The 27,141-nt window shown below is 45.0% G+C and overlaps 1 protein-coding gene across 2 annotated transcripts; it reads left to right on the forward strand.

Moving 5' to 3' along the window:
- The first annotated feature begins 2,714 nt into the window (after nucleotides 1-2,714).
- Mfsd1 (major facilitator superfamily domain containing 1) lies at nucleotides 2,715-22,704 on the forward strand. Of its 2 annotated transcripts, XM_021196257.2 has the most exons (16): nucleotides 2,715-2,934; nucleotides 4,604-4,656; nucleotides 5,549-5,661; nucleotides 7,391-7,433; nucleotides 7,974-8,041; nucleotides 9,885-9,993; nucleotides 12,205-12,307; nucleotides 13,923-14,021; nucleotides 14,502-14,613; nucleotides 15,451-15,507; nucleotides 15,862-16,018; nucleotides 17,263-17,360; nucleotides 19,379-19,491; nucleotides 20,049-20,096; nucleotides 20,786-20,843; nucleotides 22,156-22,704. In XM_021196257.2, exons 1-16 carry the CDS (start codon nucleotides 2,775-2,777, stop codon nucleotides 22,157-22,159), a joined length of 1,395 nt encoding a protein of 464 aa, XP_021051916.1. In that variant the 5' UTR covers nucleotides 2,715-2,774; the 3' UTR covers nucleotides 22,160-22,704. The 2 variants fall into 2 exon arrangements, with proteins under 2 accessions (XP_021051916.1, XP_021051915.1); XM_021196256.2 differs by lacking the exon at nucleotides 22,156-22,704 and having other exon boundaries at nucleotides 2,719-2,934; nucleotides 20,786-20,847.
- Nucleotides 22,705-27,141: the final 4,437 nt, after the last annotated feature.

The following is a 27,141-nucleotide window of genomic DNA, read 5'->3' on the forward strand; positions in this document are numbered from 1 at the left end:
TTGCCAGGTCTGAGCCTGACCCACAAGGGAAGGCTTTGCCATTTACCACAGGCCTGAGGCCTTGGACCTTGTCACGGATGTGCCCTTGTCAACAACACACACTCATGGTGTCACTCACTCAGGGCTTCCTCTCTTCCACACGCCTCCTGCCTAATTCTTAATCGAATTAAAAGCTAAATAGATGGGATGACAGACATGCACCATACTCAGTTTAAGGGTGTTGAAATCTTATTTGAGAGTAAAGGCCTTCACATTATGAAAAAATTGATTTGAGATGAAAAACTATATGGAAAATAAAGCATAGTGGAAGGAAATGTCAAGTCCTATAACACTGGTGAGTCTACGTAAGCAACAAGTAAAGAAAGAAATCCTGGGAGCCCTGCTGAAGACATGGAGTCAAGAACAGAAAGAGAATTTGCAGAAAACAAAAACACATCCATGGGAGAAAACACAGACCACACTAATGACAGCAATTAAGATTGAGTCCTTTAACTGATGAACTACCAAGAGTCGGCTCATGCCTCCGTTTCTAGGTGTCAAAGCTCAGGTGCATAGCATTTTAAAAGGCAAAACCCACAAAGATCAAAATTTACATCAAAGTTAGATAAGGGTCAGAATAACCTCGACATTTTATTATTATTATACTATATATTAATAGTTATCATTATCATCTCAGACATAACATGCCAATTATTTTTGACTTACATCTTCAGTTATTCGAGTTTAAATTTGTACATACATTAATTCATTTTGTGAATACATCAGACCACGGTCAGGGTTGTGGAAATCTCAGATGTGTAGCCAGGGTAGACATGACCCATTGGGAGGATAGATAGCTGAGGACTGTCTAAGCAAACACAAAATGGGGTCAGGAAAAGAGGGCATTACCCTGGTCATTTCATTAAGACACAAGTGACTATCATTCAAAAGAAGTTCAACCTCCTGTAACACAGAAGTACAAACTGTCTATACTATGATAGTTATTTTTACTTAGATTTTCAAAGACTAAACAAACAAACAAACAAAACCAAAAAGTGGATTAGAGATTCTGGCAACCAGCCTCTTACCTGTATTGCTGATAGTCATTTAAATGGGGATAGATTTTAGTATAAATACTATTTTAAAAATATATAACATTTTATAATAAAGCTGCTGTTTGACTTAGCCATTAGACTTGTCTTAGTTAGGGTTTCTATTGCTTTGATGAAACACTGTGACCAGAGCACGTTAAGGAGGAAAGGATTAATTTGGCTTATACTTCCACATCATAGTCCCTTCCTGAAGGAAGTCAGGACAAGAACTCAAACAGGAACCTCCTGCTGGAGGCAGGAGCTGATGCAGAGGCCATGGAAGAGTGCTGCTTACTGGCTTGCTCCTCATGACTTGTTCAGTCTGCTTTCCCATAGAACCTTAGACTACCAACCCAAGGGTAGCTAGGCCCTCCCCAACAGTCATTAAGAAAATGTCCTACAGCCTTGCCTACAGGTCCATTCCACGGAGGCATTTTCTCAAGTGCGGCTCCCTCCTCTCAGATGACTTCAGCTTGTGTCAAGTTGACATAAAACTAGCCAGCACAAGACACTCAGTAGTCTATACAGTGGACAAAGCCAGGGAGTGTAAGCCTAGACTGATGGTCTAGGCCCTTCACTGTAGTACAGCTGATGCTGAGTGAAAGATTAAGCCCAAGGTGGGGCATGACCACTGTGCTGACCACAGCGTTAGTCAGGGGAATGCAAGGTAGACAGCAGGCTACGCATAAACATTCCAAACGGTATCTCTGGCACAGTCCCTCTGATTCCCCATCCCCTATATTTGGATCTCTTTGGAGGGCCCAAACTAGAAATCTAGGAGACACTCAAAAGTCCTCCTCCTCTTTCAAACCCCATGTGCTATTGTTTAAGCACGTCCTTATTTCACATTGTAAGCAGTCACCGGATCGCTCCTTGGTGCCATACCAACTGACCTTTCAAGCTCCGGCTTTGAGCCTCTCACTTTCACTTCTGCAGTAAACTTCATAACTACTTAGCACCTAGCCTTGCTACACTCAAAATTCTACTGCAAAGACTCGGCACACCTAGAAAAGTGGGGTAGAAGGCTGCGCTGCCAAACCAAGCTTCTCAAAACAAACCTAGTGGTCTCGCTATTCTGCTGGACATCTCAGAATGGCTCCTCATTTAGGGCACTTCATGTTTCTACTTGACTCGACTTCCTTCTTACTCCAAGATCAATATAAACGTGGAATTATAAACGTATAAATCCCAGAGGAATTCAATACCTCTTTCAGCTGCAGTCATCCATCCATCCACCCACATGATTAATTTCTGTCCACCTAAGGAAATTCTCTCACCCATATTCAGAGGTGAGAGAATTTGTCCTCGTTTCTAGTACATAAGTGTCAGGTACATCAGATGCTGTTCCGTCAGGTCTGGGAGTATGAAGAGCTGGCGAAGTGAGGGAGGGGAGGACTGAGCTGTGAGACCGACCCTAGCTGCTCAGGTCAAGCCTTACACCAAGACTTCTGCACCAGCACTTCCTACTGGTTTTAAATCAGATGCTAATGAAAACCGGGTCGTCCATTTCCACTCCCGCCCCATCTTCATCCCATCAGCAGAACAGAAAGGCAGCACAGGCGCCCCGCCACCACGTGAGCAGCCGTTCACGTGAGCACGGCGAGGCGTGGCCCGACAGAGTCACGTGAGCGCACTCGGTCACGTGAGCGCCGCCGCCGCTGCCGCCCTGCCTTTGCTTCCTGCTCCGTTCCCGGCTGCAAGCTGATGGAGGACGAGGATGGGGAAGATCGGGCGCTGCTTGGGGGCCGCCGCGAGGCGGACAGCGCAGTCCAGGGCGCCCCTCGCGCTCTGCCCGCGCTCTGCGACCCCAGCCGCCTGGCGCACCGGCTTGTGGTGCTGTCGCTCATGTGCTTCCTTGGCTTCGGTGAGCGGGGCTGGGCTGGGGCAGAGGGATTCCAGGGTTCGCGTCTCCGGATTCGCGCTGCTGCCGGGGCTCGGGAGCCCGCTTTTCCCCCAAGAGCCCGGAGGGAGGTGACGTTTGTTCTTTCCAAGCCCCAGAGTGCAGCAGCTCCTCCCTGGGGACGCAGATGAGAAGGAAACTCTGATCTTTCTCCCGGAGCGCTGTGCTCCGGAGAGTTTCAGAACTTTGCTGGGGGAATTTCAGAGCCTGACTAAGTCCCTCTTCCTCCCTCCCCAGGCGACCCCTCCCATCCCCCCAGTGCTTTCCTTTGTATTCTTTCAGAGCTCGGATCCACTGTTAAGTACACCTTAGAAGGATTCTTTTCTTTCCTTTCCTCTGTGAGACAGTTCTGCAGGAGCGCACTTGTTAAGTTGATTTCACTTATGAAATCTGATCCGGCGCAAAACACTTTCATTAGCTACTTTTAAAGACACCCTTCCCTCCTGTGTTACAGTTTTTAGTTTACATTGAAACTGTTCGGATTTGTAACAACTGGCTTGGCTTGAAAGAGTGTTTTCAGGGGGATCAGATTCAGAAACACATGCTCCTGGCGTATAAAAGATACTTTGGGCTTCGGTTTCTTTATTTTTGGGAAGATGGTACTCATTTGCTTTAAAACGTGTTGAGCGGATAGTGGTGGCGCCCTTCTTTAGTCTCAGTACTGGAAGACAGAGACACGTGAATCCCTGTAAGCTAGAGAGGCCAGCCAGGGCTACAAAGTGAGATCTTGTCTCAACCAACCAACCAACCAACCATGGTATTGAATTTCTTATAAGCAGTTAAATCCTGAGGCAGAAGTTTCTAGGTTTAGAATCAATAACCAGTAAGCATAGACAAAAAACACTTGAAGAAATTGTCCCTACTCAAGCTGACAGATTATTTTTGGTAGGTAGATTGGGCTGAAAGTTTGGGGTTGAGAAACCAGAGCCCCGACTCTAGCTGCCTTCTCCACCTTTGGACTGGTGGCTTTGTGTATTTACAGAGTCAGCGGGGAAACGGCAGTGTTACCTTGGGACCTCCTCAAGCCTGTCAGCTTTTCCTGCTCCCAGGAGACATTGCTATTTTTCATTTGATCCCTTAGACTGGAGCTTGTGTTGTTCTTGTTTCTACCCCTGTTCTCACTCAGTTATTTGCTCCTGGGCATTTTTGTTTGTTTTTGTTTGTTTGTTTGTTTGCAGAATTAGAATTTATTCCAAATACCGGTTTGGTTTGAATCGCTGAAGTTTCCTCAGCTTTCGAGAAAAGTGAGGACCCAGCTAACATGCGCCTATAGAGGATGCTTGTAGACTTTTTTAAAGTAAGGGAAATGCAGCGATTTCATGAAGATGTTAATACAGTGATAAGCATGGGAAGAATGACGGAAACAAAATGATTAAAACCAGTTGATGTTGACCTCTTAATCAGGTTTCTGGTATTTGCTGTGTATGCATACCATTAAATTGTGGAAGTTCTTTGGGATGGTAGGTCAGGAAGTGGTGTAAAACAAACAAGCAAAAAAAAAAAATCTGTTTTCATAGCGTCAGCCATAGTAAACCTTAAACACCTTGGGGGAGTTACTACATAGGAGTTGTGACTTGAAACTCTTGTATAGATACTGTCATTCCGAGTGAAATATGTGTTCTTCCTTTTCTAGGCAGCTATTTCTGCTATGACAACCCCGCTGCCCTTCAGACTCAAGTTAAACGGGTGAGTTGATTTTCTCCGTTCTTGTACTTTGGATCACTGACTTACAGATGCTGAGATAGAATGAGCTCTCAGGTTGCCCCATCTGAGATGTCCGCTCTCTCTTCTAGTGTCTGTGATCACCAGACCCACAGGCTGCAGAGATCAAATTTGTTTCCCTAAAGAACTCACGAATAACTCACGAATACATGACTTGAGATGGTTTTCCTCTTTAGGTAGATAATTATGGACCCTGCCCGCAGTGTTCCCAGAAATGCTAGTGTTGGTTGGAACTTTGCCCTCCTCTGAGCCATTGAGTGAGTGGTGGGGCAGCTTTGGCCTTTTTAGATACATTTTGCTGTTATTTACTTTTATAAATGTGGATACGGGTTGCTGAGTATTGGCCCTCTCTGCATTCTTAGCCTAGTTTTGAGGTGTAAAATTATATTTGATATTTGTTGTTTCTTGGGCATTTAGACCATCATTGTGTGCATTTTTAAAAAGCCATTAGGCAGAGGAAAAAATGCACCGGCTGTCCTTTGCATTCTAGAAGGGGTTAAAGAGGATAGCGTCTATAAGACTAGGCAGTGACGATTCTTTTCTGTTTGGGAGGAGTCCATAATGCAGGCAGAAATGAAGAAGGAGGAACATAGGAGACAGAAAAGGACTGAGTTGGCCCCCATGCCAGTGACAGGTCCTAGAATCCATGAGGCCCAAGACATAGTATGTGGACTTAAGATGTTCCTAGGTGTGGCCGTTATTCTAAGGTTGTAGCTTCCAGACTCTCAAGGAAGTAACAGTTCACACATGGTTAAGAAACATGCCCTGTACAGACACACAGCTGTCACTACGTTTTGTTTTGATTCGTTAATTGCAGAATCTGTGTAGAAAAAAGTTTTCTTTTCTCTCCATCCAGGACATGCAAGTGAATACCACGAAATTCATGCTGCTGTATGCCTGGTATTCTTGGCCCAATGTAGTTTTGTGTTTCTTGGGTGGCTTTTTGATAGACCGCATATTTGGAATACGGTAAGCTTGCAAAAAATGTCAAATTGTGGGTAAATTTAACCTGGTTATTAGAATGTAGGAATGGGCCGAAGGTTTTCTTCAAAGAACTGAGTAGACTTGCGAGTTGACGTATGGTGGACATGAAGATTTGGTTTTTGTTTTTAAAGATTGATTTTTGGCTCTAAACTTGATCCTTGAAGCCTGGTTGGCTTATTAATTAGGGTCAGGCCTAGTAGATGCTGCTGATCAGGTCATAAATTATGCTCTTAAATAGGGTTAAACTTCCTAAGCTTCCACTTCTCCCCTGCTCAGTAGGGGCAGTCATTCCTACCTTATAAACTTCTACAGGAATTAAGTGAGATATGGGTAAAGTCTTTGCACATAGGTGGAGATACATCCCTCAACTCTGGTAAGAGATTTAAGACCCCCACCCCACCCCCCATTTCTGCCTGATTTTGGCCATTGAACTTTTTGTGGCCATTTGATGCCAAAGAGGAATAGTCCCGTGAGCTTTGTCACTTTTTGTCTTTCTCTTTGGCTGTGTTTCAAGTGGAGACTTAGGGAGCTTCGGCTGGGGCTCTCTTCAGAAGGCAGAAGTGGAGCTGCTGAGCAGTTTTAACCCTTTCTGATGGATAAGGGTTGGGACACCCTTGTGTGCTTAGGTTTGCGGGGATTGCTTTTAAGAATCTTTTATTTTATTTTATTTTTTAAAGATTTATTTATTTATTATGTGTAAGTACACTGTAGCTGTCTTCAGACACTCTAGAAGAGGGCATCAGATCTTGTTACGGATGGTTGCTGGGATTTGAACTCCGGACCTTCAGAAGAGCAGTCGGGTGATCTTACCTGCTGAGCTATCTCACCAGCCCCGCTTTTAAGAATCTTAAACAGTTGAGTGTTTTACCTGGTCTCAAGGGATAGGATTAGCTGAATTTTTAGAGAAGCTATTTCCACTTACATGGAGGAGGAACTCCTTTTAATAGGGTGATATAAATCTTTTTGGGACGTTGAGTTTTCCAGTTTTAGAAAGCATCCAGGCCATGATTTTAAGGGTTTTGAGTGAATTTTAGTTTCAGAAATGCAGTTGGCTCTGACGACTTTCGAGGAGTCTGCTAAAGCTGCTATTATGTGACTCCAGTGAAATATTAATAGACTGTAGTTGGACCTGTAACTCCATTAACTTGGCATAGCCATGTCTTCTAAAAGTAGTTTTTAGTTACCAAGAATTATAAACTTAGAATTATCTACTGTAGAATTTCCTGGAATCAGTTCTAAATTAGTAAAATAAAGATTTAGTTTTGTGTACATGCACACATGCCACATGTGGAGGCCAGTACAGGAGCCTGGCCCCCAGGAGCTGGAGTTTACAGGCAGTTGTGAGCTGCCTGAACCTGGGTCCTCTTCAAGAATAGTGAGAGGTCTGCGCTACTGAGCCTTCTTACTAGCCTCCGGCTCGAAATTTAATAGAAATTTAATGAAGAATTTCCATTTCTAAATGAGAACTTGGTGAAGATGATTTAAGTTTTAAGAGGTGATAATCGTGTAAATGATCCTGTGCCGTTGCTGAACCTCTGGAACCCTGCCAGAACTCTGGCCTTCTGTATGGTAGCATTCGGCCCTGGAAGGTTGCAGATGAGCGTTCCCCTTTCTTGGATGCAGAATGGCAAAGAAAACCCAAACTGGTTATTAGTATAGGACTCTGAGATTACCAGCAGTGATGTGAAGAAATGACATTGTCTCTCCCACACAGATGGGGCACAGTCATTTTTAGCTGCTTTGTTTGCATCGGACAGGTAAGAAAAGCCAAAATATTTATTCATTATTGGATAATGACTTTGTAGTCTTATTTAATTAATCCCCATAGCAAAAATATGCTGAATGAATGAATGGATTGATTGATTTGTTAATTAATCAGGCCCATGAACAGCCACGTGGTGTCATTCATTTTAAGCCTTAAATTACATTGTCTTGGTCTCCTTCTCATTGTTGTGACTGGCAGAAGCCACTTAGGAGGGAGAAGGGCTTGTTCAGCCCTCTGCTTGTGGGGGAGGCATGATGGCAGGAACAGGAGGCAGCTGGTCACATGATGCCTGCAGTCAGGAAAACAGGAAGTGGCACGGGCACACTCAGCTTGCTGCTCAGCCCACAGAATGGTGTCACTTACACCCAGAAGATACTCTAGATGTCCTGCTAAATGCAGGAACATTAATATTTTAATGTTTCTGATTTATTAGTGCAGGCTAGTGAAATTGTCATGCAAAGGAGGATTTGTTGTGTTGGTTACTCCTTTTAAATATCCTGAATTTATCTTTTTATTGCTCTTCCTATTACAGGTTATTTTTGCTCTGGGTGGTATATTTAATGCCTTTTGGCTAATGGAGCTTGGGAGGTTTGTGTTTGGGTAAGTTATCCCTTAATTTCGTGTTATCTTAGCATGTTTATTAAGGATCTTTGATGCTGAGGGCTAAAGCTAGGGCCTTCTGTATTCCAACCAGTCCTCTGACCCGCCCTTCTAGTGCTTTAGTAAGGATTTAAAAGAAATACTTCATTGTCTCTTGTGAGGTGTTTACTGTTCTAGATGAGAAGGGACTTGGGAGAGTGGAGCCCATAAGCGAGGCAAGCTAAAGCCTCGTGGAATAGCCACCTTTATCAGAGCATCAGACAGTCTGTACTCACTCTGAGTCTTAAGGGGAGTCACGTGAGTAAAGTGTACAATGGAAAGGATAAGCCACATGTGGCCAAAACATGTTTTTCCACAGAGGCATATAAACAGCAACAGCTGGTTGTAATAAAGCAAACTCACTCCTATCCACCACACCTAGGAGGGACACAGACACACGCCCCAAGAACATGTTTGTGCTTTTGAAGAAATGGAGGTCACAAGACTCCGTCTTGTTTTCTCCCAAGCTCTCAGAGTTCTCCTCACAGGACTCCGATCTTGGACCAGCAGTGAGGAATTATTTCAGATCTTTGAAATGCAGCCTAGTGTGCTTCTGAGTTGGTTTAATTTAATTAAGACTTAGTGTTTTTGAGTGATCGTGGTTAGCTTGTAGAGTTTGAATATTTTTAAGGTTTTTCAGTAATGCTTTCCCTGAGCTTTTAAAACTTGATTCTATTGAAAACTTACTTAAATCTCATTCACAAAAGTATGGACCATCAGTTTCTAGGTTGGTTGCCCTGGACATCTTCCGCTTCCTTAGCAAGTGGCACATATGCCTTTCTGTTCCCTGTTGAGGTGGCTTGAATTAGCGTAGAATCTCTGGGCTGGCATCCCCGTGTACATTTCAGTGTCTGTTCACACACCTGTTCTGAGTCCAGCCTTGGGCATCCTGTCCTGAGGGACACAGTAGACTGAAAGAAGCCTTTTCCCTGCGGCCCCAGGCTATGCAGATAGATGTCAGTCATCCCCAAAGGAGACAGAGTGTATATAAGAGCATGAAAGGTTAAATGGCCTCATGGATGAAGTGGGGCAGTGTACAAGGAAGGGTGGGGACTGATGAGAAGGAAGATGCCTTTGCTAGGACTGAACCATGGCAGGACTAAGGGTTGAAATGGATCTCAAGGGGTAGTGGTGAGCATGTGGATCTAAGTGATGGAAAATTAAAACCCAAGTGGTAGAAGAAGGTTGACTATGCAGGAGCCTCACGCATTGGCCTGAAAATGAGTTTCCACCTGTACAAAATGTGACTGAAGGACTCTCCTCCATATTGGTGCTTTGCCTAGGACGCATGGTGGTAGCTCCTCGAATAGCCTGGCATTACTAACTCAGCACGCCAAATCATCCCAACACATCACAGTAGAAAATAGTAATTGCATTATGGAGTGTGGGGGCGGGTTGTCTGTGTCCTGATGTGTGGGGTCTTTGCTGCCGAGAGTCATATAAAGCTGGAAGCTTGTTGTCCGACATGTTGGATGCTAGGGTTGGGTTCCCTGAAGAGCATGCTCATTTTCAAGCGGTACCTCTTGTGTGGCTTGTTTTGTGGTGCCATGGCGGGGGAGGGGGTAGTTACACTTCCTACCAAGTAGCTTAGGACTCCAGCTGTGAGTGTTGGACTGAAATGTCAGTTGCCATCTTTGGGATGCTCGTGGGGTCATACAGTCTTGCTTCCCTGTGTCTTACTGGTTGAAGCACGTAAGCCCTCTTCCATTCAAGAGGAGACAGAAGTCCCACTTCTCTCTGGGAGGGAGAAAATGGCTAACTGGGGTTTCTTTCAGAGCTCTGACTTTTCTTCTTCTACATTTAGGATTGGTGGAGAGTCCTTAGCAGTTGCCCAGAATACATACGCTGTGAGTTGGTTTAAAGGCAAAGAATTAAACCTGGTGTTTGGACTTCAACTCAGCATGGCCAGAATTGTAAGTGTGGGGACGGACGTGGTGACGGACGTGGTGGGGCCCAGGAGGAAGCGCGATCTCTTCTGTCATAGAAAGAGGTGTGCTAGGGCACACTTGGATGTGAAGAAGTAGGCAGTGATTTCTATGGATCTCTCTTATGTGTATCTGTGTTGGTGCCTCTGCATGCAGAGGTCACGCTCCACTCGTTCATGTGAAGGCAGCAGTCTCCTGTCTCCGCAGATGTGTGTTATTAGGCATTCAGGGGACAGTTGGCTTGTTACATGGGAGCTGTGATCTGAATTCTTGTCTTCCAGATTTCACAAAGCACTCTGACCATGGAGCCACTCCCAGTCCCTGTTTCTATGTATTTCTCTAGGACTTAGACTGGCATTCATTTTGTCTTCAGTTAAGCACTCATAAACATTCATTAGTTCAAAGCATCTGAATGAAGCTTGCCTAATTTCTCACCCATTTGGGTACCTTGCCTCAAAAATCTCTCCATCCATCTATCCATTCATCCATCCACCCACCCGTCTGTCTATCCATCTGTCCATCCATCTATCCACGTCCATCCGTCTATCCATCCATGTTCTGCTTGCACGTTTCCGTTGGTAGGAAGCTCACTCTGCCGTGGGGCCACCCATTCTCTCTCAGTTAACTTTTTTCTTTTTTTTAGACATTCTTACTGTGGAGTCCTGGCTGGCCTGGATCTTGCTTGCTGTGTAGATCAAGCTGGCCTTGAACTCACAGCGGTCTACTTGCCTCTGCCTTTAGAGTGATGGGGTTAAAGGCGTGAGACACCACAGACTTCTGACGCCCCGCCTCACACAGATGAAGCCTTTCCCACAAAGGGCCTTTCCTGCTTGTTCTGCCCTCGCTGTTCTGCCTTCAGCATTAGTTGTTTGCAGTTGACATGCGATGGCTCTTCAGTTCCTGATCAGGCCTGTTTATTTCCAGATCTCAGCCACCTGACGGGAAGTCCGGCTTCCTCGCCGTGATGCTCACATCTCGTTGGACTTACCTCTGTCCGCCTGTCTTAGGGAGGATACCCAGGAGGATACCCAGGAAATCTAATGATCTGATTAATGCATCCTTCGAGATAGGACATCTTAAGTTTCCCCACGCCGGCTATGGCTATGGCTGGGGGTGGGGGCCCAGTATTGTTTTGATTTTCCTTTGTAATTTGCTCCTTTTAAGCTCATGTTTTCAGCAAGCACTAAGCCAGGTGACAGTACAGCATCAGCTCTCCTGAGGAGTTATAACTGCTGACTGCTGGGGAGTTCGCTTTGTTCCCCTGCAGAGCGGCGCCTCCTTCTGCCCTCCTCCCATTAGTTCCTGAGACCCAGGCCCCATCTCACGTCTCTTCCCGCCTCTCTGTCAGATCCTCCTCCCTCTCCCCTCATGGCTGTAATCGTGAGAGTGCTCTAGCCGTGACTTTGATATCTCTTCTCTTTCAGCACTCAGCTCCTCGGAGTTCTTACCTAGTTTTGCAGGATTGAGTAGCATTGCCTTGCTTCCGGGTTCATGACCCTTGTCTGGGCTTTCCCTTGAGTTCCTCACGTGCATTCAGTGTTTCCCTTGGCTGTCTCTGTCCATTCCTTTCTCCCCAATCCCTGACTCATGCTTTCCAGTTTCCCTGAACTGAACGTACGCTGCTTAAGTGTTCTCCCCACCAGTTCTCAGGCCAGCTCTTGTGGAGTCCCTCCTCAGCAAGGGCTGCTCTCTTCATGTGGTCTCTTGTACAGAACGTTGGTGTCACCCTGTGCTCCACCTCCTTCCATCCTCCGACCTACTCATCAGCACATGCTGTACAGTACATGGCTGTATGAGAAAACCACATCCATGTTCTGAGCACGTCTTACCGTACTGCCAGTAGCCCGGTCTCAGAGCCATCTTATCCTGTTGTGGCCCTATTGCTGGAGCCTGACTGCTGCCTTGTGTCTGACTCCAGCCAGAGCTGCTTTTCAGGACTGCAGAGGGAGGCTTACCCAGTTCTCTCATCTGTAGCCCACTGTCTTAATTTCTTTTCTATTGCTGTAACATTCCCATGACCTGATCATGACCACGACCAAGGCAACTTATCAAAGAAGTGTCCAGATTAGAGGCCTGTCTTCTCCCCCTCAGTGTAACCGGAATATCTTCTGTGTGATCTGGATTCTGCTTACACTAAGGCACTGTGCGTAAACTCCCCCAGTGCAGTGATTGAGACACCTGTTGCTTTTCCTTCCTCAGGGAAGCACAGTGAACATGAACCTCATGGGATGGCTGTATGGGAAGATTGAAGCATCACTGGGCTCAGCTGGCCACATGACCCTGGGCGTGACACTTATGATTGGTGAGTGACTCCTTGTGTCTCACATCTTGTCCTTTCTGAGGTTCTGTGGTAGGAGATGTGCCAAACTGGCAAGAGCTCTGGATTCAGTGCCAGATTCCCGTCCTTAGAGGGTCTGGTTTCCCTCCGAGGCTCATTAGTTATTTTGACTGTTTAGGAAAAGACAGTCATATCCCTTGTTTGCACTTTGTTGCCATTTCTGAAGGAGGATCTGATTCCTCCCCCGTGTTCCTCAGTGTGGTCACTTCCATATTGCATGTTCAAAGAGATGGCGTGTGTGAAGGCAGGTCAGCCGGGAATGTACCCAGGTGACTCACATTAACAGGCAGCAGGGGAGGACTGGGGCCCTTTCGCTCAGCCTCAGCCAGGACTCTGGAGAGACGTGGTGTAGGTCTGCATTTTTCGAGGAGTGGATTTTCCAAGGAGCTGAGAGCCAGCAACCTGGGTTCATTCTTTTTCCAAGGAGCTGAGAGCCAGCAACCTGGGTTCATTCACTGATGCTCATAACTGGTCCCTTTATCTAGGACAAGACAGTTTATCTCTATTTTCTGAAAAGTTTTGGGTCTTTGTGTACTATGTATGTCCCTGTTGTCCCTAAGTTCTCTGAGCCCAAGTTCCATGGTGCCGGTTGCTGAGTGGCGAGTCACCCAGGAGAAGGTGAAGCTCCTCCTGTCCCTTTCAGGCTGCTCGCAGCACAGATTCTCAGACTCTGTGGCGGCATCTGTCCCTTGTGTCTGTGGCTTCTCACAGTGGCCTGTGGCAGAGTGAGGTGAAGGCTTGATTTGCTTATCTTTTATCCTTTGTATTGCTTGGTGCACACAGCCTGTTACAAGAGGGCGGTGCAGGGGCAGTGCTGACAGGAATCCCACCTCACAGCTGTCCACCCAGACCCTCCTTTGCAGATGTTAGACTCAGGTGAGCTTTCGTACTTGCATTTAGTTTTCTCCACATGCTGAATTATGTAGCATCCTGGAGGTAGAAAAGACACTTCATTGAGTGAGCACTTTTCATGTTACACATGAGGAGCCTGCTGAGCCTCACGGCTGCCGGCTCTCCTTATAAGCAGCTTCTATAGTGTACAGGTCAGGGAACGGTCCTCTCCTCTTCTTTCTTTCTGTGATGTATGTGTGTGCCCACATTGTTCTGTGCACATGTATGTGCAGGTGGACATGTTACATGCATGTAAAGGCTCAGTGTTAAGGTGTCTTTCACGATCATTCTCCACCTTAATTTTGGAGACAAGGTCTTGCACTGAAACTGACTGATTCAGGTAAGATCCAAAGATTCAGGCAGCGAGCCCAAGGGTCTGTCTGTCCGTCTTCACCTTCCCATGGCCGGTCATGTGCTCCCCAGTCTACAAGACTGGAGTGTTTCATTCCGGTGTTTTTTTGTTTTTTGTTTTTCTAGCTGCCAACCTTCTATTGAGAAACAGCTGTGATGAAGCTCACCTGCTGGGCATCGTCTGCTTTTGGTGTCAGCAGGCTTTTCTTACCCGTCTTCAGCCTTCTCAGTGGGCACATGGCTGCTCTTCATGCAGTGCCCGCTTTCCCCAAGCCCCTGGACCTTTCTTTCTAACATTCCTCTCCTTTTTTTTTTCTTTTTCTTTTTTTTTTTTTAGGGTGTATAACGTGCATTTTTTCACTAATCTGTGCTTTGGCCCTTGCTTATTTGGATCGGAGAGCAGAGAAAATACTTCACAAAGAACAAGGAAAAACAGGTACATGATTGTGAAGGTAGAGTGGGACTGAGGGCACCTTTAAAGGTAGTCGGCGGGAACATGAAGGCCCTGCGCAGTGTGTGTGATGATGTTTCCAGATCCATTTCTGCTTATCTCCACTTTTGTTTGTATTCCCCCTTTTAATGTTTCAGCAGAATCTACATTCTTTTTTTTTTTTTTTCTCCCAGAGCTGAGGACTGAACCCAGGGCCTTGGCTTGCTAGGCACGTGCTCTACCACTGAGCTAAATCCCCAACCCCAGAATCTACATTCTTGATTTAGTTCTGCATATTAGTAAAATGATTCTAGTTCTATAGAAGCAGCTTCTGCTTTTATCCTCCGCGTTACTTGCTAACGCACCTCACGGACGATGTCTGTGGATTCTTCTAGTAAAATGTTATTATTATGTGAATAAAAATGATGACTGATGATGACTGCAAGTGCTTAGGTATATGAAACGCTGTGTCTTCCTTTTCTGAAGGTGAAGTCATTAAGCTGAGGGATATAAAGGACTTCTCATTATCCCTGATCCTGGTCTTCATCATCTGTGTCTGCTACTACGTGGTGGTGTTTCCGTTCATTGGGCTGGGCAAGTGAGTGTTCCCTGGCATTCCAGTTAGAGTTGTACCGAGAGCTGAGGCACGTCAGCGAGTGAGGGTTTTTGTAGTTAATTTTCCCACTGTGACAATGTTTGCTTACACCGATTACCTTGCATTCTGGGATATAGTGGGCAGTTTTAGCTCCAGGTTCAACATCGTTTTACTACTTTCTTTTTTTTTGTTTGTTTTGTTTTGTTTTTGTTTTTGTTTTGTTTGGCTGTCCTGGAACTCACTCTGTAGACCAGGCTGGCCTTGAACTCAGAAATCCACCTGCCTCTGCCTCCCAAGTGCTGGGATTAGAGGGGGAGCCACCACTGCCCGGCCTTCTTTATCCTCTTGAAGAAAGACTTTTAAACTTGTCTTTCCGTTCGTGAGTTAGGAGGCTGCCTGCTGTAGTGGAGGCTGCACACTGTCTACCTCAGGCAGATTCTGTCAGACTTAGAGTCAGGGTTCAAGGCAGGTCCTTGCTCGCCGTGCCTGCTTCTCTCTGCAGTCATTGGCTGCTGCAGTGTGAGAGTGCATATGGAGAAATGTGTTTCTGTGTCTTTGTAACCTTCAAGACTACACAGTCGAGTGACGGCAAGAACCCTGTTCCATGGGAAAGGACCTCTGCAGTCCTGATTTTAGATTTGCTGTTCTGAAAACGTGTCGGCCAAGCTCCGTTCAGCGAAGTAGCTCCATGAGTACTTAAGCCATAGCAGATGCCTTTAGGATGGAGATAACAGTGGAAGGAAAGCTTATTCAATATTAAGAGTTATTTTTAACCTTTTCTTTATTTCTTGAAAACAAAGTAGCTCTTTCTAACGTGCACACTTTTCTTTTTAATTTTAGAGTTTTCTTCATGGAGAAATTCAAATTCTCTTCCCAGTCAGCAAGTGCAATTAACAGGTATTTGGTATAATCTGTAGGTACTTGTTGCGGTGCGTGACCTCACATAAGCAGAGGTCACGTGTGAGAGACCACAAAGATTGTGTGACTATTGCCAGCCCCTCTCCTGCCACATCCCTGACACTGCAGTGCTCCCTGCCCCCGTCCCCAGCACCGCAGGCCCAAATCCCAGGAGCCTGGCTTTGGGTAAAGAGAAAACCAAAGAATTCTTGGATTGATTTTTAGATTCTTGTTCTCTGGAGCTTATTTTGGAAGGGTGCTGAGTTGGAGGAGTGAGGCTTTGCTTTGGGTAGTTTTAGGGAGTACTTTGATAGTGTCGCTGTTCTGCTAACTTCTTATGCTCTCTCTGTGCAGTATCGTGTATATCATATCAGCTCCCATGTCCCCAGTATTTGGACTCTTGGTGGATAAAACAGGCAAGAACATCATCTGGGTCCTGTTTGCGGTGGCCGCCACCCTCGTGTCCCACATGATGCTGGCCTTCACCTTTTGGAACCCATGGATTGCTATGGTAATGTCGAGAGAACCCCAAGTCCATGTTTGCTGCACCCAGCAAACCCAGCTGGCCGCTGAAGGGGGGGGGCGTGACTTAACTTTAATTTTTACGAAGTAAATTTTTATTTAAAAAGGAATGGTCAGTTACTAATTTATAAAGTTTGCTTTTCAGTTGGCTTATTTAGTAGGGAACCTTCAGTGCTGAAGTAGAATTTGAAGTAAAATAGCCTCATGATTAGAAAGCTAATCACTTCCAGTTATTTTTCTGATCTTTACTAAAATAAGTCATTTTCTTAAAAGCGGCCAGTCTTCCAGCCCAGTATCTGTTTGTTTGACTTTGACTCTTAGTAGGTTTAAAAGGTGGCGATAAATCCAGGGAGGGCGGGCTGCGTTCTGTGCCTCTTACTTGTTCTTAAAGCTACACCTTGCTTGAGCATAAGCAGTTATGGACCTGGTGGGCAGTTCTGCGGAAGCCTCCTCTAGGGACCTGGCGGGTAGTTCTGCGGAAGCCTCCTCTAGGGACATGCAGGTTCTAGAAGTAGCAGTGCTGCAGCAGAGGCTCTGTACAGTGGTTATCTTGACAGATGTGACAGCGTACTACTCTCCTGTAACTTTGCCAGCAACGCACAGATCTGCCCATTTTCCTTGTATCCATGTCAGCATTATTTCTTATTTACCAGTCTGATGGGTACATGCAATACTTAATTTAAATTCAAATCATACTTTATATTAAAAATCTGAGACCTATTCTTATACATAGCTAAAGTGACCTCCAGGTTCTCTGCGCAGCCTCAGCTGGCCTCTGCTCACCGCTGTCCCCCACCCTCAGGCCTGCCACCGCCGCGCTTGGCTAGTGCCTTTGGTATTGAGGAAAAGGCATTCTTACAGAGTCTGACAGGTGTTGGTGATGGCGGTTCTGTCCCCGCTGCCTCTCAGTTCAGAGCTGATCATCCAGAGGCAGCAGTAGAGTCCGGTTACTCTGCTGCCTTGATGACTCCCTTTGTAATTGAGGAAAATCAGGTTGCCTGAAAACTTGGGTAAGAACTTCTTGCCAGGTAACTGTGCCCTTGACTGGACAGTGGGCTCAAAAAGTTTACATCACAAGGTAAAATGGTTAGAACAGTGGAGGGTACTGGGAGAGGCTCACGACTTTGTATTCAAAGTGTTAATATGATTATAGCAACTAGGTGAGTACTCTGTTTTAGCTAGTATGCCACTTGTCACCTGATACATACTGTGCTGTTCCATCTTCTCATCTAGTGTCTCCTGGGGTTCTCCTACTCATTGCTGGCCTGTGCATTGTGGCCCATGGTGGCATTCATAGTTCCTGAACACCAGCTGGGGACTGCATATGGATTGTGAGTACTGCATTTCTACCACAGATTGTCCATACGCCTTCTGCTGTTATCAGTTATCGTAACATCCTGTGTGTTCTTTTTTTTTTTTTTTTGATTTTTCTGTATAGCCTGGCTGTCCTGGAACTCACTTTGTAGACCAGGCTGGCCTCGAACTCAGAAATCCGCCTGCCTCTGCCTCTCGAGTGCTGGGATTAAAGGCGTGCGCCACCACTCCCGGCTCATCCTGTGTGTTCTAATGTAGTTATGCTCGGAGTTCTGGGACAGCTTTGAACCTGCACATGATTTAGGAATGTCAGTTAATCCATTTAAGCAGGTGTTGGGTGCAGTGTTTCTGATCACTTTCCCTAATTGTGATCAGAGGAAGACAGTCCAATGGAGGAGGGCTCATTTTAGCTCCTGGTTTTAGAGATTTCAGTATTTGCTCTGTTGATTCTGGGCCTGTGGTGAGGCAGATCCGTCATGGCAGCCAGGAAGCGGGCAGACAGATGTGCAGGCATGTGTTTGCTCACACATACATTTGTACTGAGTAAGGCCTTTATTCCTTCCTCATCCATCAGTCAGGGTTCTCCAAACCAGCAAAATTTGTAGAATGCATCTCTCTATATACAGAAACGACCAACTTACTGGAGTGACTTACAGACTGTGATCCAGCTAATTCAATGTCTTAGTTATGCTCTCATTGCTGTGAAGAGACACTATGACCATGGCAGCTCTTATAAAGGAAAACATTTAACTTGAGCTGGCTTACATTTTAGAGGTTTAGATAATTCTTGTCATGGAGGGAAACATGGCAGCATCCAGGCAGACATGGTGCTGGAGAAGGAGCTGAGAGTTCTGCATCTTGATCTTTAGACAGCAGGGAGAGAGCTGAGATACAAGCATGCTTTCTCCAACAAGGCCTCCCCTCCTGTTAGTGCCACTCTCTGTGAGCCTATGGAGGCCATTTTCCTTCAAACCACTACATCCAACTAAGGCTGTCTACGAGCAGAAGGTTCAAGAATGCAGTAGTTGTTCAGTCGACAAGGATGGTTGTCTCAGCTGCTCTTCAGTATGCGCCAGAATGCCAGAGAAGTAGGCTCTAATGCCAGTGAAGGAATGGACTTGCCAATGAGGAGAGAGCAGACAGGCAGAGAGCAAAAACTTCCTCATTCATGTCCTTATATGGGCTTCCCACAGAAGGTGTGGTTCAGGTTAGAGACGCATCTTCCCATCGAAAAGATCCTGGTTAGATGTGGATCTTCCCACTTTAGATTAAGTGAATATCCCTCATGGTGGGGTTTAGTTACTTCCAGATGCAGTCCAGATGATGACCAAGAACAGCCTCCCGCTGCCCCTTTCTTCTGTTCAGGCCTCCAGCCTATGGGATGGTGCAGTCCATATTCAGGTCTTTTCCACCTAAGTTACTCCTCTTTGGACATGACCAACAGTCATGCCTAGACGAGTCCTTTCTGTTAGGTGCTTCTTAGTCCAGTCAACTGTAGTTACAGTTGGCCATCAGCAGGGTAAGCCTCTAGCAAGACAGGCGGAGTAAACCATAGCCCATGAGATGCGGTTACAGACAGGACCCCTCTGTCCCTGAGGACCTCTCAGTAGGAGGTTGATTCCTTTCCCAGGCCTCCAGAGGCAAAGGGGGCATCTGCTCCTGTGGCTGCTGTGCAGACAGCTCTCTCTTCATTCAGGAAGGCATTTTGAACTTCACTTGCCTTGGAGCAGATGGTCTAGCAGCAGAAACAGTCTAGGATAAAACCTAAAATCTGCTGGGCGTGGTGATGCACACCTTTAATCCCATTTAATCCCAGCACTCTAGAGTCAAGAGTCAGATGGATCTTGGTGAGTTTGAAGCAAGCTTGGTCTGCAAAATGAACTCCAGGCCAGCCAGGGCCACGTAGTCTCCTTGTCTCAAACCAAAATCTATCAGTTTGCTCTCTGATTGAAAGTCTTTCAAAGCACCAGTAGTGTGTGGTTTCAGATGCTAATATTAATAGTGAATGATGTGTTACTGTATCTGGAAATTGTAGCATGCAGTCTATTCAGAACCTCGGGCTGGCCGTGATCGCCATCCTTGCTGGCATGATACTGGATTCGCAGGGATACTTGCTGCTGGAGGTGTTCTTCATTGCCTGTGTTTCTTGTGAGTGTGCCCTGTGGCAGTGTTTGGTTTCTTACAGCAGAGTCAAGTGTTGATGTTTTTACAGTTGGGCTTTGTCATACTGCTGAAAGTAAACTAGACAGTGTGCCTCAGCAAGTGAGGGTGGGAAGCCAGGCTCTGCCTTGGTTGCTGAAGTAGCTCTGGGCTTCTAGGAAGCTAAGGGCAAAGTTCTGATTTTGTTCATTTGTAAAGGCACACAGTTTTCTCAGGTAGAAATCCCTGCAGAACTACTTCTTTGAAATGACAAACTGGCCAGGAACTGCCAGTTCTGGGGTCAAGAAGAGAGGAAGGAGGGTCAGGGCGGGTGCTGGTTGGGGGTGTCTTGGCTCCCGCTCCTGTTGGACCTCAGCTGTTTTCTGGCTCTGCCACTCCTGGGCTAAGAAGCAGTGGTTCCCTAGGGGGGAAAAACGCGGTGGCACTTCAGGGCTCCCAGAAGCAAAAATGAACAGTGTATTTTAGATTCCGATTAAGAGGGGTTTTTTGGTCTGTGCTTGAGTTTGATGCATCAGTGTCACTTACAAGTGTGCCTTGTGTTTCAGTGTCACTGTTGGCTGTGGTCTGTCTGTATTTGGTGAACCGTGCTCAAGGTAAGCAGCTCCCTGGATCTCTTCATCTCGGGTGTGCCGTCTCGAGGGCCTGAGTTTTCGTCAGTTTGTGTTAGTGGTTTCCCAGTCTTAGTGCAGCAACCTAGGTTTATAATCACACATTCTGACCATCACATCTGTTAGAATTGCCGTTATGCAATTCATCTCTAGGAAGATCAATGTTTTATAATATAAAATCTCAGGTGTATATTAACAAAACCCCCAAGCCTTATTTTTTTAGAAATATTTCTAAAAAAGAAAAAAGTAAAAATTTTCACTTTAAGGTTGAAAATGTTTGATTTAGAATTAGAAATAACAGATTTTAAAAACTAGTACATGTTTATGTATATTAGAGTATTTTTTTTCCATAATAAGAGTTTGATGCTGCCTTTATTAATCTTTCTAATTGCCTGTCCTTAAAGGGCATGGTAGAATATAATAGAGAATATAGCACAATGTTGCCTGTATAAATTTAGATTTATTTTAATTTCTCTTAATTTTCAGTATTACTAACATTTAACACAGTATTTTTGTTAACAACACATACTTCACACTTAAAAATACAAAGCTAAAATTAGAGCATGATTATAGGACATTTTTTTTATCTTACAACACCTTATGCAAATATTTGTATATGATTGAATTTTAATTATTCATGTTACTGAAAATGACTATGTTCATTTATGTTTTAGGAGGGAATCTAAATTATTCTGCAAAACAAAGGGAACGGATGAAGCTCTCTCATCCAGAGTGAGTACTTAAGGGGGAGATTGGGTCTTTAAATGCTTAACTAGGAGCGTTTATTTCAAGTTAGGTTTGGACTTTATATATATTAGTTGCTCTCTTGATTTTTTTTTTTTTTTTTTTTTTTTTTTTAAAGAGCTAGTAATTAGGTCCGGAAAAAGCAGTACAAAATTCTTATTTCAGGAAATCTAAGATGACCATCAGGGTATAAAATGAAAGAAAGGAAAGGAATCGGACTTGTTGCCTTCGGGGCAATGCAGGCCCCAGGGCTTGTTTGTGGAGCCCGGCCCTGCCCTGTGGCGGTGCTGGCTGCTTGTGCCCTTTCTTTTCTGTCAGCTGGCCTTTTTAAAGGTGGTTAAGATAATATTTCAACTTTCCCGGTGGCCTACTTTCATTCTGGGCTGGGTTAAAACACTCTGACCAAAAAGCACCTTGGGGAGGAAAGCATTTATTCCAGGTGACAGTCCTATTTGTCATTGAGAGAAGCTGGCAGGAACTTGAAGCTAGAACTGTGGAGGAGTGCTGCTTGCTGACTGCCTCTCACTGGCTCACGCTTTCCTGCCTCGTCTGTAGAGCCCATGACCTCCCGGGCAGGGATGACACTGCCTCTCGGTGACAGCCAAGACAGTGCCCGGCAGACAAGCCCACGGGCCGGTCTGATCTATATTGTATTCTGTCCCTGGTGACTCTAGGCTGTGTGTAGTTCACATCTTGATATGTGCGTGCTATTTGCTTGTCTCAAGACTATAGTATGGGTTTTAAGTTAATGTTCTGTTTCCTATTATTTCTAAAAAAGTTAGCCATTAAGTTTCTTATGATTTAAAGATTTATTTGTAAATATACCTATCATCTGATTAATAAGTTTTGAGACTTGAATAGGATGAAGTTTGGTATAACAGCCTGTGTTTTTTAAAGTAGGGTGGTACTCTCTTTTTTCATGTTACTAAATTGGAAATGAAAGGTTAAAGAGCTGGCTCAGTGATTAGAAGTGTCACTGCCCTTACAGAGGACCAGGGGTCAGTTCCCAGTGCCCGTGTGGGGTCTCTCGGGAATGACTGGAGGAGCAGCTCCGGGGAACCCAGGGCCTCTTCCGTGGGTGCCTGCAACTCATGCGCACTGCCCTCCAATAAAAATGATTTGTATATTTCCAAATAAAAATTTAAATCACAAGAACCTTAATGACTAAAATGTTTCAAAATAACAGAAAACAGAAATTCTATCATGTATTTTACAACGTTACACTTTCATTCTGAAAACTGCACGGAGCTGCCTGTCTTTCTCACTGCCTTCTGGTGATTTCCTGTGTTATGTTTTGCAGATAAAGCCATGAGAAGGGATAGCATTCACCGCTGACTGGAAACCCTCAGGAAGATTTTCTCTTTTAAAACGTCATGTAGGAAAATAATAGAGTGGAAAATATATTTATATTTGAAATATACCTACTTAAAGTGGTTCATGCAGACTATTTTAGCCTTTCATAACCATGTGTTGTGAAAGATTTCTGGTCAACAGTGAGCAGTTTAGGGACTCTGGAACATTCAGGCAAGGACCTCTGAAAGGATCTGCATCTTCTGCTGGGGAGATTTTTAATAAGTGCGTCCTTCGGATGTAGCCTTTCCTTTGTATTTTAGCAGGAAAAAGGGAAAAGCCCACAAAACAGGAGGGCCTGGGGTAGAAGGCTGTTACATACACAATAAAGAATGACATTTTAATTGTACTCACTGTGTCCTAGAAAACAATATGTAATTGATCCATTTTTCCCACTAGGAGATTATGTATGAATGTCATTAGTGATGGCTGCTGAGCAGCAAACCTTTGGAAGCTTTTTTTCCTTTTTCTTAAAGACAATAAAAGTGTCCTTCAGTTTATGATGGCCACCTATGTACATGCGTCCATAAAACCAATGGAAAAGGTATACTTGATGCCTTCCTTATATTTTTAAAACATTGCAACACTGATTTCAAGGTTTTTTGTGGAAGATAATCTCTAGAAATCAAATCTGCAATAAAAAAAAAATGTCCTGGATCCAGTCTCATTGCATAGTTTTATAGGTGTAGGGTACGTACGGTACATAGCCTTGCATGCTTCAAGCTTTGGCACCAAGGGCTGGAGAGACAACTCGTGGGTTAAGAACATTAACTGCTCTTCAAGAGGACCCGAGTTCAGTTCTCAGGATCCACATGGGGCCACTCATAGTCACCTAACTCTAGCTCCAAGGAATCCAGCACCCTCTGGTCTCATGCATGTGCGTGCGCGCACACACACGGTAATGAATCTTGAGTGCAGAAACAGTTTGAAAATGCATTCCTTTTCCTTTTGGTTTATAGTTATGCATTCTTCACTTGTGAGTTATGAGGCTTTGATGACATGTGACTCTCATAGCACATGTCAAGTACATGAGGTGGCCCCTCTGCACTGGCTCTGTCCTTTCCGCTGTGTCTACATGAGGTGTGGGGAGCCTTGACATGCTTATGGATGGGTTGGGTGCCTGCTCAGCTCACAGGGTCTCCGTTGCGATTTCCTTCTCTAGCGTGTATTCTATAGCGCACACTCTAGCCTGGTTCCATCTGACCTTAGCTTCCAGCCCAGAATCATCCTGCCATAGAAACTTCTCTTGGACACTCAGGCTGTATACAATTTATGATACTTATGAACTTTGAAAGCCTCATCCTGTGCCTTTTTAGCTCATTTCGACTTGTCAGGAATTTGTGGCACTGTGGGTTTGGGGTGCATTTGATCCTCCTTAGTGTCAGCTCCATGAGAGCAGGGACATTGCCTGGTTTGTTAGTGACTGTATCCCAGTGCCTAGCGTAATGTATGTACAAAACTATTTCTTTTTCCTTTTTGTATAAGGTATAAAATAAAAAGTAATTGGAATAACCTATTTGGAGGATAAATGGCAACACAAAATGATCCAAAAAGGCTCGGTGGACTGCATGCCTTCTGGCTTAGAAACCTTACATTTAATATTTACCCTTAAGAAACCATTAGGCATTCATATGTATTCTAAGCAGCATCCTTCTGGGCTTTATAGTGGCCTGACAGGGAGTCGTTCACATCTGTAGTTTGAGTCGTTTTTGTGGTGCTGCAGTGTAGGGGGTGGGGGTGGGGAATGAGCCAGTGCAGCACCATGCCTGTGTTAGGCCCAGGCTTCTGATCAGAGGAGCAGCCCCAAGACACAAGCTTTGGGAGTGTGTTCTGTGGAAGTTAGAGACAGTTCATGGGTAGAGTTCTTCCTATTATAGTGCTGGCGCGAGTGCTGAGTTCAGGAGACATCAAGAACTGCTTCAACTTACCTACAAGCTGGTTGGGAGGGGAGGGAGGGGAGGCGTGCTGGAGTTTGTCAGCTATAGCCTCTTAATATTGTGCTTAAACAAAACACAAGTGAGAGTTTCCATGGGGAGGTGCAAAACACATGATTATTCACCCTGGGAGGGGAGCCCACTACAGACCAAAGGATCAATTACAGTGAAGTCCAACTTGGCTAACCAATGAGTCCTCCTCTTCCAGCCTCCTTCCTTATCCCTTCTCCTCTTCTCCTCCTGCTCCCCTCTTCCTCCTCTTCCTCTTCCTCTTTCTCCTTTTCTTTTTCATCAAGGTCTTGCTACATAGCCTTGACTAGCTCAGAACTTGCTATGTAGACCCTTTGAGCTCTAACTCAGATTTCCACTAGGGTTAAAGGTGTGTGCCACCACACTCCAAGAACAGTGGGGTTTTATTGGTATTACAGGAGCAGGAATGACAAGGTTGCATTACACATGAACTCAGAGACTACACACACACACACACACATGCACACACACACACACACACCCTGCACAGATGAGGGAAAGTGGACACTAGCTCTCACCCCTAACCAGGAAGTTATCTGTAGTTGGTACCTGTTGGCAAAGGAAAAATTAGTTTCCTCTAATGAAGTCTCACTGTGTATATTAATCACACTTCAGGGGTGGCTAACACAAGAAGAGCTTTAGGGTGTTTGTAGTCTTGTCTGATTTTGCGGTGTTTAGGCATTCTTTGCCTTAATGATGTTTTGCTTGTATGCTTTGGTTTCTCTGTAGCAAGAAAGGTTTCCTGATAATCAGACTGCCAAGCTGTCTTGGGGTTGGGACAGAAAGAAGCAACTCACAGGGTGAGGGATTTTGAGCTGATACAGGCCGTATGGACTGGAAACTATGTGCCCTTGCCCAAGGTATTTGGCCTTTGGGGCAGATTAATGACAGTTCCTGGTAAACAGAAACCTTTATTATGTGATTCCTGAAGAATGCTGAATTTAGGCTTCTGTTTAGGACATTGTCACCAGCACTGCTATTTTGGGGGCCCAATTTGGTCCTAACTTTTTTTTTTTTTTTAAAAGAAAAGAGGCATGGAGTTGGGTGGGTGGTAGGAGAGGATATTGGTGGAGTTGGGGGAGGGGAGAGTGTGGTCAGATATATTCTTGGAAAGGACTTACAGAATGGGTTGCATTATGCAAAAGTGCATCCTACGCAGCCAAGATGCAGTAACTGCGCAGCCCTGAGAGATGTGCAGCTTGGCTGGTTGGCCCCGCCCCGCCCTGCCCCCAGCAGATGGTTAATGTGTCTGTAACTTGGGGAGGGATCTCCTGACAATCTAGTAAATTCCAGCGTTCCCAGACAGAGTTTGATTCCCTAGTCGTAGAAGTTCTTCTCTTGGAGGGAATGTTTCAAGAGAGACTTATACAACAGCATGCTTAAAGTGGAATTTTAAGTGGTCATTAAGTGGCTTTGTGGGGACCACACTGGTGGGGACAATCACTGTCAAGTTTGAGTCATATTGTTTGAGGAGGTAACTTTTCAAAAAAAGAACTTCTGGGATTAAAACAGAGCCAAGGGTTAAAATTTTATTGATGGCAAAGAAATTTCATGAGGAAAGGTATCCTTGAAGGCTGTGTAAGCCACATCAGGGTAGAGTGAAGTTGTGCATGTATTTCTTGGTCCTGGTATGCAGTGGAAACCAGGGACCTCTTACTTGTAAGCTGTTGATTCTAGAATGCCTTACCTGTATCCTCAGACACCTTAGCGTCTTTTAGTGTTCATGATGTTCCATGGGGGACTCTGGTATGGCCCTGCAGAGTGATTTGCTGCTGTGAGGTTGATGAAGGAAGTGCTGGGGTTTTATAAGCATTACCAGAGTCCTTGCATTGAGCAGGGCAGACAGCCGAACTTCTTCAGCTTGCTTTTATTCTCTAGAGAGGTGTTCATGCATGTGGCCAGGGCTTCCTGTACACACACCCATGGTTGCTTGTTATCATTATCACATCTTGGGACCTGCACAACCTTCTCTGCTTCAGATTCTGAGATCTACCCCTCTGACCAGTTATGACAGCAAACAGATTGGTTAATGAGATTCAGGGAAGCTGCAGGATATTTGGGACTGCCATGTTGTAGGAATTTGTCCTTTGAAGTGGGTTTGATGTGTGTCTACAAGTGGCTTTTTGTGCTTCTATTTCCTAATTAAAAAAAAATTGCTTCTGATGTTTGACACACTTCCATTTTTGAAGTCTTATTCTGAGTTGAATTTGAGAAACAGGCTTTGCTGTGCAGCCCTGGCTGGCCTGGAACGCACAGTAATCTTCTTATCTATCTACCTTCCCAAGCGCTGGGGATACAGCCACCAGGCCTGACCCACATTTATTGTTTTACTTGTAAAAATTGTTCATATGTATAGAGCTCCATATGACATTTTGATACTTGTGGCTTCAAAAATGAACTGTCTTAGGGTTCCTATTGTAATAAACATCATGACCCAAGCCAAGCTGAGGAGGTAAGGATTGATTTCACCTTCCAGCTGGGACTCCATCACCCAGAGAAGCCAGGGCCATAGATGAATGTTTCTCACTGTCTTGCTCCTTGTCCTTGTACCTTGCTCACCGGCTTTCTTTTTCATAGTACCAAGGTTCTTCTGCCCAGTGGTGATGCCAACCCCAGTGATCTGGGCCCTCCCACATTAACCATCCACTAGTAAAACGAATAGGCTTGTTCATAGGCCAATCTGGTGGGGGTCATTTTCTCAACTGATGTTTCTTTTTCTAAAATGACTAGGTTGTGTCTAGTGGACATAGAATTAACCAATGAAATGCTTTCTCTAAATATAATTCCTCACAGCTAAAAAATATTTTAAAATTCTATTTAGCTTGCATTCATTTTTTTATTTACTTACTTAATTTATTGAGACTGAGTCTCCTGTGTAGCTCTGGTTGGCCTGGAACTCACTATGTAGACTAAGTTGGCCTCAAACTCACAAAAATTTGCCACCCTCCACATCCTGATTGCTGGAATTAAAG

Source organism: Mus pahari, chromosome 4 (assembly GCF_900095145.1).
Source record: "Mus pahari chromosome 4, PAHARI_EIJ_v1.1, whole genome shotgun sequence".
NCBI classification, from domain to species: domain Eukaryota; kingdom Metazoa; phylum Chordata; class Mammalia; order Rodentia; family Muridae; genus Mus; species Mus pahari.